Raw genomic sequence first — 15,431 nt, forward strand, 5'->3', positions numbered from 1 at the left:
ATAAACTAAAAACCAAAAATGTTGTACCTTGAATTCTAAAAGCTTTAACAATATAAAAGTGACTTTTATTCCAGCGTCTGTTTTCCGAAGTTAAAACATCAAAATAAGGTGAGTTAGAGACCAGCTGATATTCACTAAGGGATTGGTGACTCGCGTTATGGACGATGAAAAAAAGAAAAACTGTGGCGTAATGGCTAGCAATTGTCTGTATGCTGGAGGCTTTGCATTCAAATCCTGCTGAAGATCCATATTATGTGAAATGAGAGTTTGGGTCAGAGGGGTTTCCTTTTCGGTTGATCCACAGCAGGCCTAGCCTATTAAGGAATTAGGCCTATTCGATTAGGCTAGGTTGGAATTATTAGCTTATGACCATTAATTTTTTAGAGTGATCATTTCACCGTATGCAGGTCGCCATCATGCAGCCTATTGTTTAAGATGGGCCGATAGGTTAGGGTTAGGAGAAAAACGATGAAGAATTCGATTTTTAAAAGTTCAGGTTTTATTGAAGCTAGATTTACATTAGAAGGTTGCTTTGGGTTAGTTTTAGGTTACTATGTTATTGGCTAACCTAACATTCATACTTGCCAGGTTAACAAGAAACTGAAAAATAGCTTTAAACGCACGATATTTTCCGGTGCCGGTATCCCTAATTTATCTCTATCAACTCGTAACACCTTCCTTTTCAAAACTTCACACGAGAGAGCAAAAATAACCAATGTTTTGCCTTACAGTTACAATTAAATTGTTTGAGCAGACTCCATTCCGGTAGGTTCCGGGGAACCGAAGGTCAAACAAGCAAACAATTTTCTGTCAAACAATTTTCTTCTGTTTTGACGAAGAAACACCAACAAACCGAGCTTGGGGTTATGAATGATATAGAAAGTAAATAGATTGTAGACTCTGGGCTATGGTGTACTTTTTACCATATTCTAAAAGTAAAATGATTGTAATGGCCTTTTGACCATATATTTAGGCCTACCAATATAAATTGCCATTACTCCATATTTCAAAGTAATATGCTTGGATTTAGTTCTTTGTACTTTCTTCTTTTGTACTTTGTTATCGACGATGTCAGAACTTTTTCAAAGGTTTCACTTTACCAATTGCTGAAAATTTTTCAAGCGGCTTTCAAGACTAATTATTATTAATTATCTGCTGGGGTTGTAACCACAGCAGAATACAATAATGTAAGTATAACCAGGCAAATGGAAATACGATAAAAGCATTGTTTGGAATCACAATTCAAACGTAACCTTAGACATTGTGTAATGCAGCATAGCCTATACCTAGACTACCCTGCAGTGCCCAGCAGGTCGACACACATGAAGCGAGAGAAAAAAGTTTAATCTTGTGCGAATGCGTTAACGTGCGGAATCGCTTTCAGAGTGCAGAAAACATTCCCACGGCCTTAGCACATCTCTGCATTGTGACACGAGTGAGTCGTTTCGTGCGAATCAAATCTAGTTACCTTATAAGGATTAGAACTTGTGATAAATACATCACTTAATATAATATAAAATTGTGTACTACATAGAATTCTCATCTATGGAATCAGTGAAGCATAACACTGCGTGACGTAATCGACTACTTCCCCTGTGCGTGCATTTTGATTCATTCAGTCTTTTTGGTTTCTACCTTCAACGCCGCAACATGTCTTTATGCTGTTGCTGTCACAATGTTCTATCTTGATTTATTCGTTCAATGAAACTTCAATATAACCAGATTATACAGTTGTCGAGGTGTACAATTGATTCTAAGATTAAGAGAAGCGAAACAACGACCTGAGACTCATTTCATTTCGAGGACATTAAGCAATTCTACAGACAAACATTGTAATTGAAGTGATCGTCCTTACAGGCTAAGGAACGATAAACAATCATTTCATTACAAACTTGAAAAACGTTGTGTCAATTTGAAAAGGAAAAGTTATTAAAAGAGTCTGATAACTTAAACACTTATTCGCCTGGAAAGTTTAATCACAGAAACGGAAAATGGTTGTCAAAGTGATCTTTATTTTAGCATAACACACGTGTGATATTTACAGGTATGTAGAAAAGGCACCAGGTTTAACATATCCAAGTTAATTCAAATTTCAAAACATTAAGCACCGAATATGGGGTCAAATGAGGTCAATGACTGGTTGGGTGACTGAGAGCAGCCGGAAGAATAATCCTGTAAGAAATCTGCTCGCTGGGTGAGGTCATCATCCAGAGGCCATAAAGAATTCACTTCACCAGACAGCATTTCGTTGAATCCAAATCCTTGACTGAAGTCATTTAACTCGTAGTCGATCCTAGATTGCGCCGGTTCTGGAGATGACATGAGCGATTGGAGGATCAACGTGACGTCAGGATCTTCAGCAGCAGTTGAGTTACTTGTCATTTCTGACGACGGGGTTCGAGGAAAGATGATTGGTGAGTTATTGCTACTCATGACGTCACCGTTTGCTTTGTGCATACGTATGTGTTTACGTAACGAACTGGGGTGGGTGTAGCTGCGATCACATCCTTTGTACTTTAACATAAAAGGCAATGATCAAATTTTAGAATTAAAATTTTAGCTGACTTGGTTTACAAAGAAAAGTTTTAAAATGAAACAATATGAAAGCGAAACTGGGAACGTTGCTTACCTTGCAAACATATAACTTTCCTTTATTGTGCATGTAGCTGTGCTTCTTACGATCAGAACTGTTGGCAAATCGTCGATCACACCCAAGATATTTGCATCGAAACGGTTTTTCGCCTGAAATAGAACATTGCAGACTTGGAAGCTCGTATTTCGTTAATGAAAGTGCAGAAAATGCTAAGAATTTACGCATAGACTAAAATATTATCTTACCTGTGTGAGTTCTTATATGGATTTTGAGATTTTCGGTCCGACCAAATCCCTTACTGCAGACGGGGCATTTGAACGGTTTCTCTCTAGTGTGAACTCGGATGTGGTTAACCAGCTTGTACTTGGCCTTGAAAGCTTTCAAATGACGTTTGCAATTACGCCAGTAGCAAGTGTGGTCGCTTTGTTCCGGTCCTCCGACGTGATCACAAGTGATGTGGTGGACAAACGCTTTCATGTCTTCGAAGATTAAACCGCACACTCTGCTGCCCTCCTGGCTCCGGATCATCCATTCGCACGCAGTCGGTTTCGAAAGTTGGTTGGAAAAAGCTTTTTTGATAGTTGCTGACTGTTGCTGTTGAGCGGTTGGCGGTAGCAAGGCTTGGGATTGTTTCTGAAGGGTTAAAGGCTGTCTCTGAAAGTTTGACGGTTGTTGCTGAAAGTTTGACGGTTGTTGCTGAAAGTTTGACGGTTGTTGCTGAAAGGTTGACGGTTGTTGCAGAAAGGTTGACGGTTGTTTCTGAAAGGTTGACGATTGTTGCTGAAAGTTTGATGGTTGTTGCTGAAAGGTTGTTGGTTGTTGCTGAAAGGTTGAAGATTGTTGCTGAAAGGTTGACGGTTGTTGTGGAACTTGATATTGCACTGGACTTTGCTGAAGTTGAAAGTAATAAGGATGCTGATAGCCGGATGATAGCGGTTGAGATTGATGAAAATTTCTTGTGGCGTCATATTCGGGATAAAATGCAGGCGTCGGCGTTGTGGGATAAAGATGGGCCTGATAGTTGAACGATTGTTGTTGAGCAGACGAGAACAAACTTTGAAGGTTCAGGTTTGTTCTTGAGTCATAATGATCACACGGACGGCTGGTAAAGGCTGTGGGATGCATTGGCTTGATTTATTTCGTACAAATCTGAAAACATAAAAACAGATAAAAAATTTCTCGATTATCTAATCATATTAATGTGGAACGATACATACCTCTGGCAGACTTTTCAACCCATATCAGGTTGTATAAACTTTTACGATTACTTCTGCTTCAAATGGTATCTGACGAACACTGACCAACTACTGGACGCATCTGACTGGATCCTGGTCATTTATACCTGGCCTGATCTGGCTCTGCTTTTTTCTTATCACAGAGTCACAATCAATTCTTTGTTTGTTTAATTTCCGATCGTTGGCGATTGCTTTCCCACCAGGTCACTTGCTGCGATTCCCAAACTCATTATTTACCTTAGGTCGCTAGTTATCGAGTCTAAAACAAAGATAATTCGAGGACGCAGCACGCGTCCATCGATGACGTTGCATGATGTCACTATGGGCGCGAAAATTGAAAATATTTGCACTTGCAGGATTAACCGGTGGAAGACAATGTTTTGAGCACTTTTTAGATAAACTTAAAAATTTTAACTCTCATTTGTTTCTTTCAAACCAGGTGAAAGGTGAAAAAATTAAACACAACTAACGCAAAAATACATTTCGGTATCAGCTTTATTATTTTAACCATTACCTGCTTAGTGAATCCCAATGTTTTATCGCTGTTGCTTTGAGTGGTTGTGTATTGTGATTAAAAAGTTATAATGTACAATTGTATACTGTATATTTTTTGCAAATAAAAGACAAAAAATTTTGAAAAATATCAAATAAATTTACAATTCAACTTGCAAAAAATATAACATATTTTTTACAAAATTTTCACTTTTATCTTTTTTTCTGTTTCTTAGGTTGGTGCAGAGAACATAGTTTATATTAATTTTCATTAAACATCATTAAACTCATTCAATGGTAGTTGATGTCGATGGAAATGTTTAATTATCTTCATTAATGATGTAATTATTCGTTTCCCTTTGTCTCACACCTTTCGAAAAAACTTAACTTCACGGAGAACATTTATCACTAAATAGCTGATTAGCCTATTGTGGCGTCACAATCAGTGTCATCCGGGCATCGAGATACCGGTTGTTTAGTTGATTGTGGGGGGTCACTGAATAAATTTGACTTTCACTTGATTTTTTGTTTAGAAAGTTTAAGAAGGTTTCGCACGAACAGCAAAATATTTAGGCACACTCCAAATTTCGTTGCAAATGTAACTGGAAATGTATCCAGTTTATTTTCTTGCTCTTTTAAAATACTTTCCCCGTTTATCAAAACAAAAATGCTCTAAAGAATAAAAATTATGAAAATGTAAAAATAATAGAAGTTTAGAAATTAGCTTACTTGGTTGGTTTTGTTGCATTGAAACATCTTCCTCAACAGTTTATTCAAACACATCAGTTTCCCATTTTACAATTTTAAACTTTTTTCCATAAGATTTTGCTTTGTGTCGTCATCACAATGACGTCCCGCAATCGTTTCTTAAACTTCCGACCAACGATCGCTTTCCCACGAGCTCATATGAGTCGCGATTTCCACAAAACCCATTGTTTGCCTACAACCAGTCTTTATCTAGTCTGCAATGGCACCCAGCACGCGTCATCGGTTCGTTGCGTGATGTCACAATGTGCGCGAAAGTTCAAAATGTTTGGGCTTGTATACATATATTTTTACACTGGATTATTTTTACTATACAAAATGTCACAAAGCAAGATTTTAACAGTTTTAGTTTCCGTAATTTTAACGATTTTTAATATTTTTTGACAACTTGAGTCAGTCTAAACAACAATATTGATCGAAATTAAAAGCATTACCTAAGATCTTTTATTATGATTTCTTTAACAAACTTTAAATTAATGCGGTCCAGTTGGGATCCAACTGAGAAACTGTTTTGGATAATTTTACAATTTTCACAACATGTTTTATAAAAAAATGCTATTTTTGTTTTAATAGCCTATACGATTTGAAAGTTGAATTTTGGTTTAGCTTGTAGTTTTTGTCTAAGAATTGATCGCTTCTTCGTTACTGGCTGTTGAGATGTTTTTTCAATTTTATAGTTTTAAGTTTAATTTAACAAAAAAAACTGTTAAGAGTAACTTAATTGAAAAAAAAATTTTCTTTAAAATTCTAATTTAATTTTCTTTAATTTTTCATTCAAATAACAGAAAATCTTTTTTCGATAATAATTAACGCTCAGAAAATCTCATGTCCCATTCCATAATTACTTCCTAAAATTTCCCAAACTGAAACGACGCCATAAATACCGTAATTACTAACTTCCCTTTTGTCGTTCAACTTCGCTCATTCAAACACGATTATCGGTTTTGGTGATTACCCTATTGTTACATCATAATGACCAAAGCTGATTAAAGTCTGGTTTTGTGAGGGTTTGACAAGATTAGCTAAATGGAACATCGGCAAAATATTTGCGGCAAAAATAATTTTGAAATTGCTTTAGACTTCTGAAATCGTCTAATGTCCTTGTAATCTTTGGATCAATTTTATAACTTGTAGAAATTCATTTCTTCAAATTGTCTTTGTCCAAAAGTACTTGCATGAGACTTTTTTAACTTCGACCTAAAATATTCTGATTTAATAATTTTGTGAAAAATGTTTTTTGGTGAGCATTAACGGGTCTTTCACGATCATAGTTTCAAATAAAATTATTTAACGAAAAATCAAACTTCGCACCTTACTTAGGGCAACACGTCTCGTACACAATCCAGTCCTGCATGCGCAAATATTTTCGACTTTCGCCTCAATTGTGATATCACGCAACGTCATAGGTAGACACGTGCCAACCCCAGGTGTAAATGACACAGCAGGCCCGATAACTATGTAAATAATAAATTGAATGAATCTCAGCAAGTGACCTGGTGAGAAGGCGATCGACAAGTAGAAGTAAAAAAAATTTCGTCCGTGTCACTTTGTTATGACGAAACATCTTAGATTTAGAATGTACTGGAGACGAATTGGTACCGCAACACTATGAATGAACATCATCATAACATTTGGTAAAAAAACGAAGTAAGATTTGTATTCTAAAAACTGTGGGTATTCGAAGAAAAATCGGCCAAAAAATTTTTACTATGTATGACTAATAAAGTAATAAGCCATTTCTTGGCTTCCAAACGTTCGCAACAACGGATTATTTCCCAGAAACTAGGAGAAGCTTTTCGCTCTTCGTCTGTTGTTTTTCAATAATAAACGTGTAGTATTTTCTGCCCGACTAAACTATTTAAACTAAAGATTGTTATTGTTATGGACATAAAATTGTAAATTTACTTTGAATAATTTTATTGTAAAATTTAAATGTTTTACTTTTTTTACCATAAAGGCAAAACAAAATTGCGAGTGAAAGACAGAATTACCCAGGGCACTTTGGGTCGCACGAACAAACAAAAGATCACTCGACCATCTGCAAAATACAGTCTGTGACATAGAAATAGGGCAACCACCAGCAGTGATAATCTTCTACTATCAAGCCAAGTTCTGCAAGATGTGGGAATCAAGTCATCACGTCAATTATGACGATAAATGAAAATATTCTGAACACGGTAATTACGTCATGTAAATGAAGATGATTTGACTGAAGTTATGGAAATTATTTAAAACATTTTTATTTTTATATGTTTTGAAAATCAAATTTACGGAATACAAATTTGCTTGGCTACAAATCTTTTTTTTTAAATCCTAATATCACCCATAAGCACACAGCGACCAACGCTCTAGCAGTTCAGTTTTTGGAAATATTCATTCCCACACATCAAATATTAAACTGACACTAACATTGTTTTCCTGAAATTGATATGAAATGATATGAACGTGTGTTCACAATATTGCGTCTTGCTTGATTTGAACGTGCATGTGCATGAGCAAATAATTTCTACTTTCGCGACCATTGTGACATCACGCAACGTCATCGATGGACGCGTGCCAAGCGCAGGTGTAGGTGACTTAAGCAGCGTCTGAAGGTGAATAATGAGCTGAGGAAATCGCGACAGGTGAGCTGGTGGGAGAGCGATGGACTTTTGAAAACTATCATTCAAAAATAGACGGCATTGTGATGTTATGACGACATACATTTTATAAACATGTCAATTTGCATCGAAATCCTTGCCATTAGAAAGTGAACTATGTAACACAACTATTGCCAACAATGATTTAATGCTTCAAATGGTAACTTTTTAACCTTATCCGGGAGAAGACTTTTGGGCGGTCATTGTAAAAACTTTACTGCAGTGTTGTAGGTTTTTGCACAAAGTTATACACTGCACTAATTTTTAATTTTAAAGCGTAAAAATTTCATTATAGTTGTTTTCTTGTTGTTTGTTGTTGTTGTTTTGTTACAGTTTTTCTTGATTTTCAAGAAAGTTAACTTGGCTTTAAATTGAGCTTGCTTGAGTTAAAGTCGAATTGGTCGTTTTCACTTATAACAAAACAACACAATAGAAATTCATTTGAAAACAATTCAATTTTATACCTTGAGCAACAAACAACGAGAAAACAAACAATTGATTGTCGCGCAATTAACCATCGGACAAATTTCTTAACTTTAAGATTGAGAATCCAGTCTGCAAGTTCAAAAGAGTATCCTGTAGGTTCATATTCTCTAAATCATAAACATGGACAAATATAAACCAATAAAGCGCATAATGACGTAATAATCATTGCGACCATCTGACGGGCATACAGTAACAATTAAGTGCTGGCAAGTTAAAAGTTTCCGTCTCAGAATATCGGATCGATTACAAAAATGTATTAGTTTTGAAAAAAAAAACATTTTTATTTGTTAATTTCTTGCTGAAATACAGTAGAGTTGTAAATTAAGTTCTTGTTGTAATAAAGTAAAATGCAAAAGTCAAGTTACAAAGCGGTTTACGTTTTGATTTGAGAAGGAGAAAAATTTATCAAACGTAGCGTTGTTTGCATTACTTTTGTTATAATACACCATTAATGTATTAAAATAGGAATAACTGGAAAAAGCAAAAAAACAAACTAGTTTATAACTTTTTCATTATTACTGCATCATAGCAGTGGACTTCAACACAACATTTGGTTACGTTTTGTACATATGCAGGTTAACTGCTAAAACACAAACAGTTTTACAGAAGAAACTTTTAAAACAAAAAGAAAAGTTACAGTTAACAAAAGTCAAATTCAGACAAAAGATCTCAAACCAAGTAAGTAAATAAGCGTTATTTCGGTCAGACGGAAAACACAGATTGTGAGGTAACAATGGGATAATCACCAACCGGGGTAAACGTCTCCTGTCATGCCAGGATTTGGAAGGCGAAAAACACTGAGTCGATTATTCCAATTATGATGATAATTATAATACAGGATTTATAAGAATTTCGGAAAACGACAATTATATCAATTTCAACAAGTTTTGACGAGCTAAAAATAGAAAAGATTCTCAACCCGGTCAGATATATTCTCAATTTAGGAAAATATATTTGTTTTAATATTTTAAAAATTGCTTAGACATCTTTATGCGAAAATGATGATTTTTAAAACCAAAAACTCAACTAAAAAACTCTGGTATAAGTTTAGCATTAACGAACAATGACAAGCGAAACGCGACAAGCGTTCAATTAAAAGTTTGGTTTTGAAGTAAGTTTTTACATTACTTTGTTACCAAAATATTTTCAAAGCGTTTATTGGGTTTCTTGGGCCGATGTTTATGAACATTGAACAGAAGTTGGTAACTTGTATTTAACGTATCTTGTCAAAGTATCTCACTTGATAAACCCAGTAAGTGCAAATATTTTCAACTTTTGCATCCATAGTGACATCATGCAACGTCATCGATGGACGCGTGCTGCGTCCTGGAATTATCTTCGTTGTAGACTCGATAACTAGCGACCGAAGGTAAATTATGAGTTTGGAATCGCAGCACGTGACCCGGTGGGAAAGAGATCGCCAACGATCGGAAATTAAACAAACAAAGAATTGATTGTGACGTCGTGATAAGAAAAAAGCAAAGCCAGATCAGGCCAGGTATAAATGACCAGGATATAGTCAGATGTGTCCAGTAGCTGGTCACTGTTCGACAGATACCATTTGAAGCAGAAGTAATCGTAAAACTTGATACAACCTGATATGGGTTGAAAAGTCTGTCAGAGGTATGTATCTTTCTACATTTATAAGATTGGATAATCGCGATATCTTTTAATTGTTATTATTTTTTCAGATTTTTGTGAAATATTCGACAATTTGAATCCTCCGAGCCGACCTAAACACCCACCAGTTCCTTACCACCCCAGAGCTAACACAACTCATCAAAATTTGTTCTCGGCCCAGCATCCCTATGTCAACTATCAGGCCTATCCTTATCCGACAACGCCGACGCCGGCATTTTATTCCGGATATGACGCATCAACCTTTCAGCAGCGCCCGTCAAACTTTCAACAACAACCGTCAAACTTTCAGCAGCAACCGTCAAACTATCAGCAACAACCGTCAACCTATCAGCAACAACCGTCAACCTATCAGCAACAACCGTCAAACTATCAGCACCAATCCCGAAACTTTCTACGTTTGCCGCCGTTAGCTCAACAGCAACAGCCTCAACAACCAGCCGCTAAAGAAAAAGCGTTTTCCAACCAACTTTCGGAACCGACTGCGTGCGAATGGATGATCCGGAGCCAGGAGGGCAGCAGAGTGTGCGGTTTAATCTTCGAAGACATGAAAGCGTTTGTCCACCACATCACTTGTGATCACGTCGAAGGACCGGAACAAAGCAACCACACTTGCTACTGGCGTCAATGCAAACGTCATTTGACAGTTTTCAAGGCCAAGTACAAGCTGGTCAACCACATCCGAGTTCACACAAGAGAGAAACCGTTCAAATGCTCCTGGTGCGGAAAGCGGTTTAGTCGGAGAGAAAATCGCATAATTCATATAAGAACTCACACATGTAAGATAATATTTTAGTCTAAGCGGTTTTCCTGGCATTCTCTACACTTCCATTAACGAAGTACGAGCTTTCAAGTCTGCACTGTTCCATTTCAGTACGCAAACCGTTTCTATGCGAATATCCTGGGTGTAATCGACGATTTTCCAACAGTTCTGATCGCATAAAGCACAGCTACATGCACATTGAAGGGAAGCCCTTTGCCTGCAAGGTAAGCAACATTTTCTGTTTCGTTTTCATATGTTTTCATTTAAAACCTTCTTTGCAAACGAAGTCACCTGAAATTAGGCTTCTAAGCTATAAGTATTGATTCTTACTTTTTACTTTAAAGTACAAAGGATGCGACCGAAAGTACAGCCACCCCAGCTCGTTACGTAAGCACCATCGCAATCATGAAGCAAACGATGACGTCTCGCGTAGCGACAAGTCTTTAAATAACTCCCTAGAGTCCACCTCCAATACATCCAGAGCTTCAAATATGGCGACCGAACCCAGACAGCAAGGACAAATTGCGTTGTCACCCCAGGGAAGCTCGGAAGCTTCAGAAGAATTTGCCGAGCTTCAGTCACCGCAAGATCGGGTAATGCATTCCGATATTCTCGATGTAGCGCCCTTCAACGGCTACCAAGAGGCGTGGTTACCAAATGATGTGGACATTGTGGATGAACAGGTCACGTATGATCCAGATGACGCCAACTACTTTAACTATTACCCAGAACAGGCACCAGTTAAAGGTGACGATCGAGGAGGATGGTAGACGAGTCAATTTTATGCGGAATGTTAAAGGTACAATTTCGACTGGTTTTGAAGATTTCAATTTATTGTGTCAACTCTTTAGCTCAATATAAAGTTGTTTTAAGCATGTAGTAATTCGTTTGGGTAATCTGACTAATCTCTTTCTTAAACGGGTCGTGTCTTGATTGAGCCGGTCTATGGTGCCCGCATGGTTGTGCAATAGCTCTAGCAAAGACCTCTGGCGCATTTATGGCCTATTCATTGTGTGTAGGATGTTACAATCTAGATTGGTTTTGAAGATGTCCATTTTGTGTGTATAACTTTGTAGTACGATACCAACTTGTTTTAAACGTGTGTATTTTGTCTGTATGCTTGTAAAATTCTAGTACGTGTGCCCAATATAATGGACTAAATTTCAAATGATTTATTTTGCATGAGTTTTTAGTGTCAGTCACTATTGTCATGAACAATTGCGGTACATCAGTGACTCCTAAGTTACAAAAGTCACAAACGATAACAATTTTTTACATCTTATGTCGTTTGCTGAATTGCTTTACAAGCAGCCGCGCTCGGATCAGCCTATTTTTAACCCTGTGTTCAGCTCGTTATAACACTCCTAGTTACCTTGACAACCGTCTCACAATTCTCTCCAATTGTCTATCTCCTTCCTGTATTTGGGCTTCGGTAACAGACATCGTCTTTCTTGAACCGGTCGAGTATCCAGGGAGTTTCGAGTGTGGATACGACCGAGTTTATCTGGTACCGAGTAAGGTGTTGCATTGTTGGCGGGGCAACTGTAAAACGATGCGTAGAAATTTCTTATATCTTGTTCTATAAGACTTTGATCGGTTAAAATGTTTTCATCAGAGTTTAAGAAATAAATTCTTTGATCTTACGAATACAATAGCTATTAATTTAGTTCAAATTTCTGAAAGGAGATTACAACAATTTTTTAACGACGTATACCAGTCTACAATATAATAAGGTAAAAGCCAAAACGTTGTCACATGCAAACAAGGAAATACGACGAACGAAAAAATTAAAAGCGTAAAAAGATCTGTGAGTCCTAAAATTGGGTTCGTGAGAAAGGTTATTGCCCAATGAGCTCCCTATGCGCTGGTAGTTTTAATTATAAAGGATTATTCAGCAATAAATCCTCTATTGACGTCATAGATGTTTTGCTTAAGTTAGCCAGAATAAATCAACTAAATATAACGAGTAACCAACATATGTAAAAGAACTTGAAATATGGCAACGGTCTTACCAATGACGTATCCCGACGATAGTGATAAAAAAACTCTGAAATCAACTCGGTGACAGCCTGTAAGTTGTCAAATTTATAAATAAACGTAATTTCACAAAACACGGCTGAAAATTGTACGCACGTGCGTATGCGCTGCGGGCGCCCATGGCTTCGTTCAATGCAACTGAGAGGTAAGTCAAAACATGTCTGAGCTGCTTCCTTTTAGGCAGGAGCGGACAAAGCAGATTGTTCTGTTATCAAGTAGCTGTTGCTTTCATCTGAATCAGGGGCCGGGAAACTTTTTAGCTAAGGGAATTTTAGGCTTAAAACTTATATTTTTGTCTATTCTTTCATGGGTAATTAAACGATGTAATTTTCTATTCAATGGGAACTAAACGCGTTTCTGAAATCATATTTACTTATTATTTGTGTTCTTACTGTTACAAGTTAATCGATATAATTTGTCACCCTAAAATTTAGCGCCCAAAGCAACAACCTAACACTGTAGTCAGTTTACGATCGAGACCGTAGTTAAATAAACCAGGACGGTTTATCGGTTAAATATGTTTGTTTGATCCACAAAATCTCTGAGGTCGACAATTTACAAACCTTGCCAAAAGCGCCATAATGAGTGAGAGCAATAAACTCTTAGTCTGGTTCATCTGTGGCCGCCTCTGCCCATTGACAATGATGCTCTCTGCGCATTCTCCAGCGAATATTCTTCTATTGTGAAAGCCGACTTGGACGACGGCTCACAGAGCTTTCTCGACCGCTGTCAAAACCAAGAGCTACTCAAGTCTGAGAGCAAGAAAAACTCTTCTTGATTCATCATGAGGTCGCGTGTCTTTCTCGGCAGCACATTCGCAGACATCAATCGGCCAACACGTGGGGAATAGAATTGCATTGAATTTAAGAAACAAATAAACGACTGAATGGATTTACAGAAGGTGAACAGAATATAAAGCAAAGTAATCAACGTTAATTAACTAAGGAATGTAAAAAATTCGGTAAAACAAAGAAATCAAAGGACATAGTAACTAACATGATGTGATGGTGACATGGCGCCAACCGCCACAGATCAAACTGATCGCCAGTGATAGAAAAACCAATGAACAAGTTTCTATGATAAGAAATCTCGAAATTATCACAACAAAATAGCACAACCATATACGGTGTTTACAAAATCAATTAACTCGTATGTGACAAACAAATACAATTGTTACGTAACTATGCAAGCTAATAGATATATAAGTCACTTTTAAGCAACATTTCAACAGTTCTTCTGGTGGCGCATCAGGATAAACGAGAACTGCATTGTCTAAAAATCCCGAGTTCGATTCCCGACCAGGTCGCGATTGACAAAATATAATCGCGTTCGGTCGCTCTTACTTTTGTGTAAATGAATCCATTTTAAGAACGGTATTTATTGAAGTGAAACCAATTTCTTGCTTGAAGATGACTACGTCACACGGAGACGTCACTTTTCTTTCGCGAGCGAAGTTTGACCAATCCACCATCGCACCAACCAAGACCAACCCTCAACTTCTATAAATTAAAAGTTTGAGATTAAATTCTTCTGCAATGTTCAACTTCACACAAACATAACAAGACATAAATAATACCGAGTCATCCAATTGGTCAAGGGCTCGTTGAATTTCAGCGATTTCTGATTGGTTCGCATTGCGCTTCCCATCTGTTGCGTCATCATCAGGGAAGCATTGAACATATCCAGCACATTCTCGATTTTGTTGAAGAAGGATTTTGAAGGAATCTTCGGGATTATGTTGCCACTGATATAAAGCCATCTGATCTAGAGTTAAAATGTTTGTAAAATTAAACTACAACATGGTGTTATAACAAAGACTAATATCCTAATATTTAACTCATACAAGTTAACTGGTTAGTGTTAACTAATTAATAACTAACTAGCACGGTGGCAGCTTAGGCCTACAGTAGCCTACTGGACAAACACAAATTCTTAGATTTTGAGAGAAATAGAAGGAATTTTAAGCGACCAACTTCAACCACGAGTGAGTATTTGTTGCAGAAATAAAACTTGATATTAAAGTCGCAAAAATATTTTTACTTTTGTAAAAATTTGAAATTTGCTTCTGATCAAATCTTGGTCAGATGCTGCTGATTTTAGCCTAAACTGAACCGATCAAATTTTGACATTTTTCTCAATAAAACGAACGAATTTTAAGCGGCCAGGTTTACTGCGCATTCCAGATCTATCAGCGATTTAAACAATAAAACTTGCGCGGGGAAATTACGCCCCGTTGAAATAAATTGAAACAAAATATTCCGACCAACAACAACGCACAGAATCTCAACAAACCATGTTTGCTTAAAGGCGGGAAAAACTGTTATGACGTCACATGCAAAACCAAAGCGCATTGTTACGACACATCGAGTTCGTAAACAAAGTTGAAGACGAACGAAAAAGTAGAAAGTAAAATAAACAAACAAACCTTTCCTGGCATTGCTTGAATTGCCTCAAATAATCGGCCGACATCTTCTGGTTTAGAAAAGCATTTGATCAGAAGAAGCCAGTCGATGCGTTTCTCAACTTTAGTGAGAATAAACAGGAGCGAGTCAATTTGTGATTCTGTCAACTTGATATCGGATAAATTCAGCTCTTCTGGGAAGAGTTCCGCTGCATTCGTGGTGAGCTGCTCGTCATTGATTTGATGAATTTGTTCATAAACACGCAGTAATTCCAGTGCCTCATATTCTAAACAAACATAACTTTCGTTTTCACTTGTTTTACATTTAAATAACTGTAGGCCTATCTGTGACTTGAACCTGGTGTAGGCTAGGCTACAAGTT

The 15,431-nt window shown here is 37.0% G+C and overlaps 3 protein-coding genes across 4 annotated transcripts in view; 1 reads left to right on the forward strand and 2 right to left on the reverse strand.

The window, feature by feature from the left end:
• Positions 1 to 2,065: 2,065 nt before the first annotated feature.
• Positions 2,066 to 3,889, reverse strand: LOC143471291 (uncharacterized). Its single transcript, XM_076969727.1, has 4 exons — positions 3,811 to 3,889; positions 2,839 to 3,742; positions 2,630 to 2,742; positions 2,066 to 2,514 (listed from the first exon to the last, which is right to left on the reverse strand). Exons 2-4 carry the CDS (start codon positions 3,716 to 3,718, stop codon positions 2,101 to 2,103), a joined length of 1,407 nt encoding a protein of 468 aa, XP_076825842.1. The 5' UTR covers positions 3,719 to 3,742; positions 3,811 to 3,889; the 3' UTR covers positions 2,066 to 2,100.
• A 5,921-nt stretch (positions 3,890 to 9,810) lies between these two features.
• On the forward strand, positions 9,811 to 11,495 carry LOC143471413 (uncharacterized). The gene is made up of 4 exons (XM_076969868.1): positions 9,811 to 9,814; positions 9,902 to 10,627; positions 10,723 to 10,835; positions 10,956 to 11,495. Exons 1-4 carry the CDS (start codon positions 9,811 to 9,813, stop codon positions 11,379 to 11,381), a joined length of 1,269 nt encoding a protein of 422 aa, XP_076825983.1. The 3' UTR covers positions 11,382 to 11,495.
• Positions 11,496 to 13,476: 1,981 nt separating this feature from the next.
• The window catches only part of LOC143471282 (uncharacterized), a 139,011-nt gene continuing 137,056 nt past the window's right edge, over positions 13,477 to 15,431 (reverse strand). For both annotated transcript variants that reach the window (XM_076969712.1, XM_076969710.1), the window contains 3 exons: positions 15,074 to 15,336; positions 14,225 to 14,412; positions 13,477 to 14,147 (listed from right to left, as the gene is read on the reverse strand). In XM_076969712.1, coding sequence (XP_076825827.1) covers positions 14,141 to 14,147; positions 14,225 to 14,412; positions 15,074 to 15,336 — 458 coding nt within the window. In that variant the 3' untranslated portion in view covers positions 13,477 to 14,140. The remainder of the gene's footprint in view (positions 14,148 to 14,224; positions 14,413 to 15,073; positions 15,337 to 15,431) is intronic.

Source organism: Clavelina lepadiformis, chromosome 9 (genome assembly GCF_947623445.1).
Source record: "Clavelina lepadiformis chromosome 9, kaClaLepa1.1, whole genome shotgun sequence".
Lineage (NCBI taxonomy): Eukaryota > Metazoa > Chordata > Ascidiacea > Aplousobranchia > Clavelinidae > Clavelina > Clavelina lepadiformis.

Coding starts and splice junctions, on each gene's coding strand:
- LOC143471291 (XM_076969727.1), bottom strand. CDS start 3,718: ATGCATCCCACAGCCTTTACCAGCCGTCCGTGTGATCATTATGACTCA. Junction 2,743..2,838: donor CCATATAAGAACTCACACAG/GTAAGATAATAT, acceptor GTTCTATTTCAG/GCGAAAAACCGTTTCGATGC. Junction 2,515..2,629: donor GAAAGTTATATGTTTGCAAG/GTAAGCAACGTT, acceptor TTTATGTTAAAG/TACAAAGGATGTGATCGCAG.
- LOC143471413 (XM_076969868.1), top strand. Junction 10,628..10,722: donor TCATATAAGAACTCACACAT/GTAAGATAATAT, acceptor GTTCCATTTCAG/TACGCAAACCGTTTCTATGC. Junction 10,836..10,955: donor GGAAGCCCTTTGCCTGCAAG/GTAAGCAACATT, acceptor TTTACTTTAAAG/TACAAAGGATGCGACCGAAA.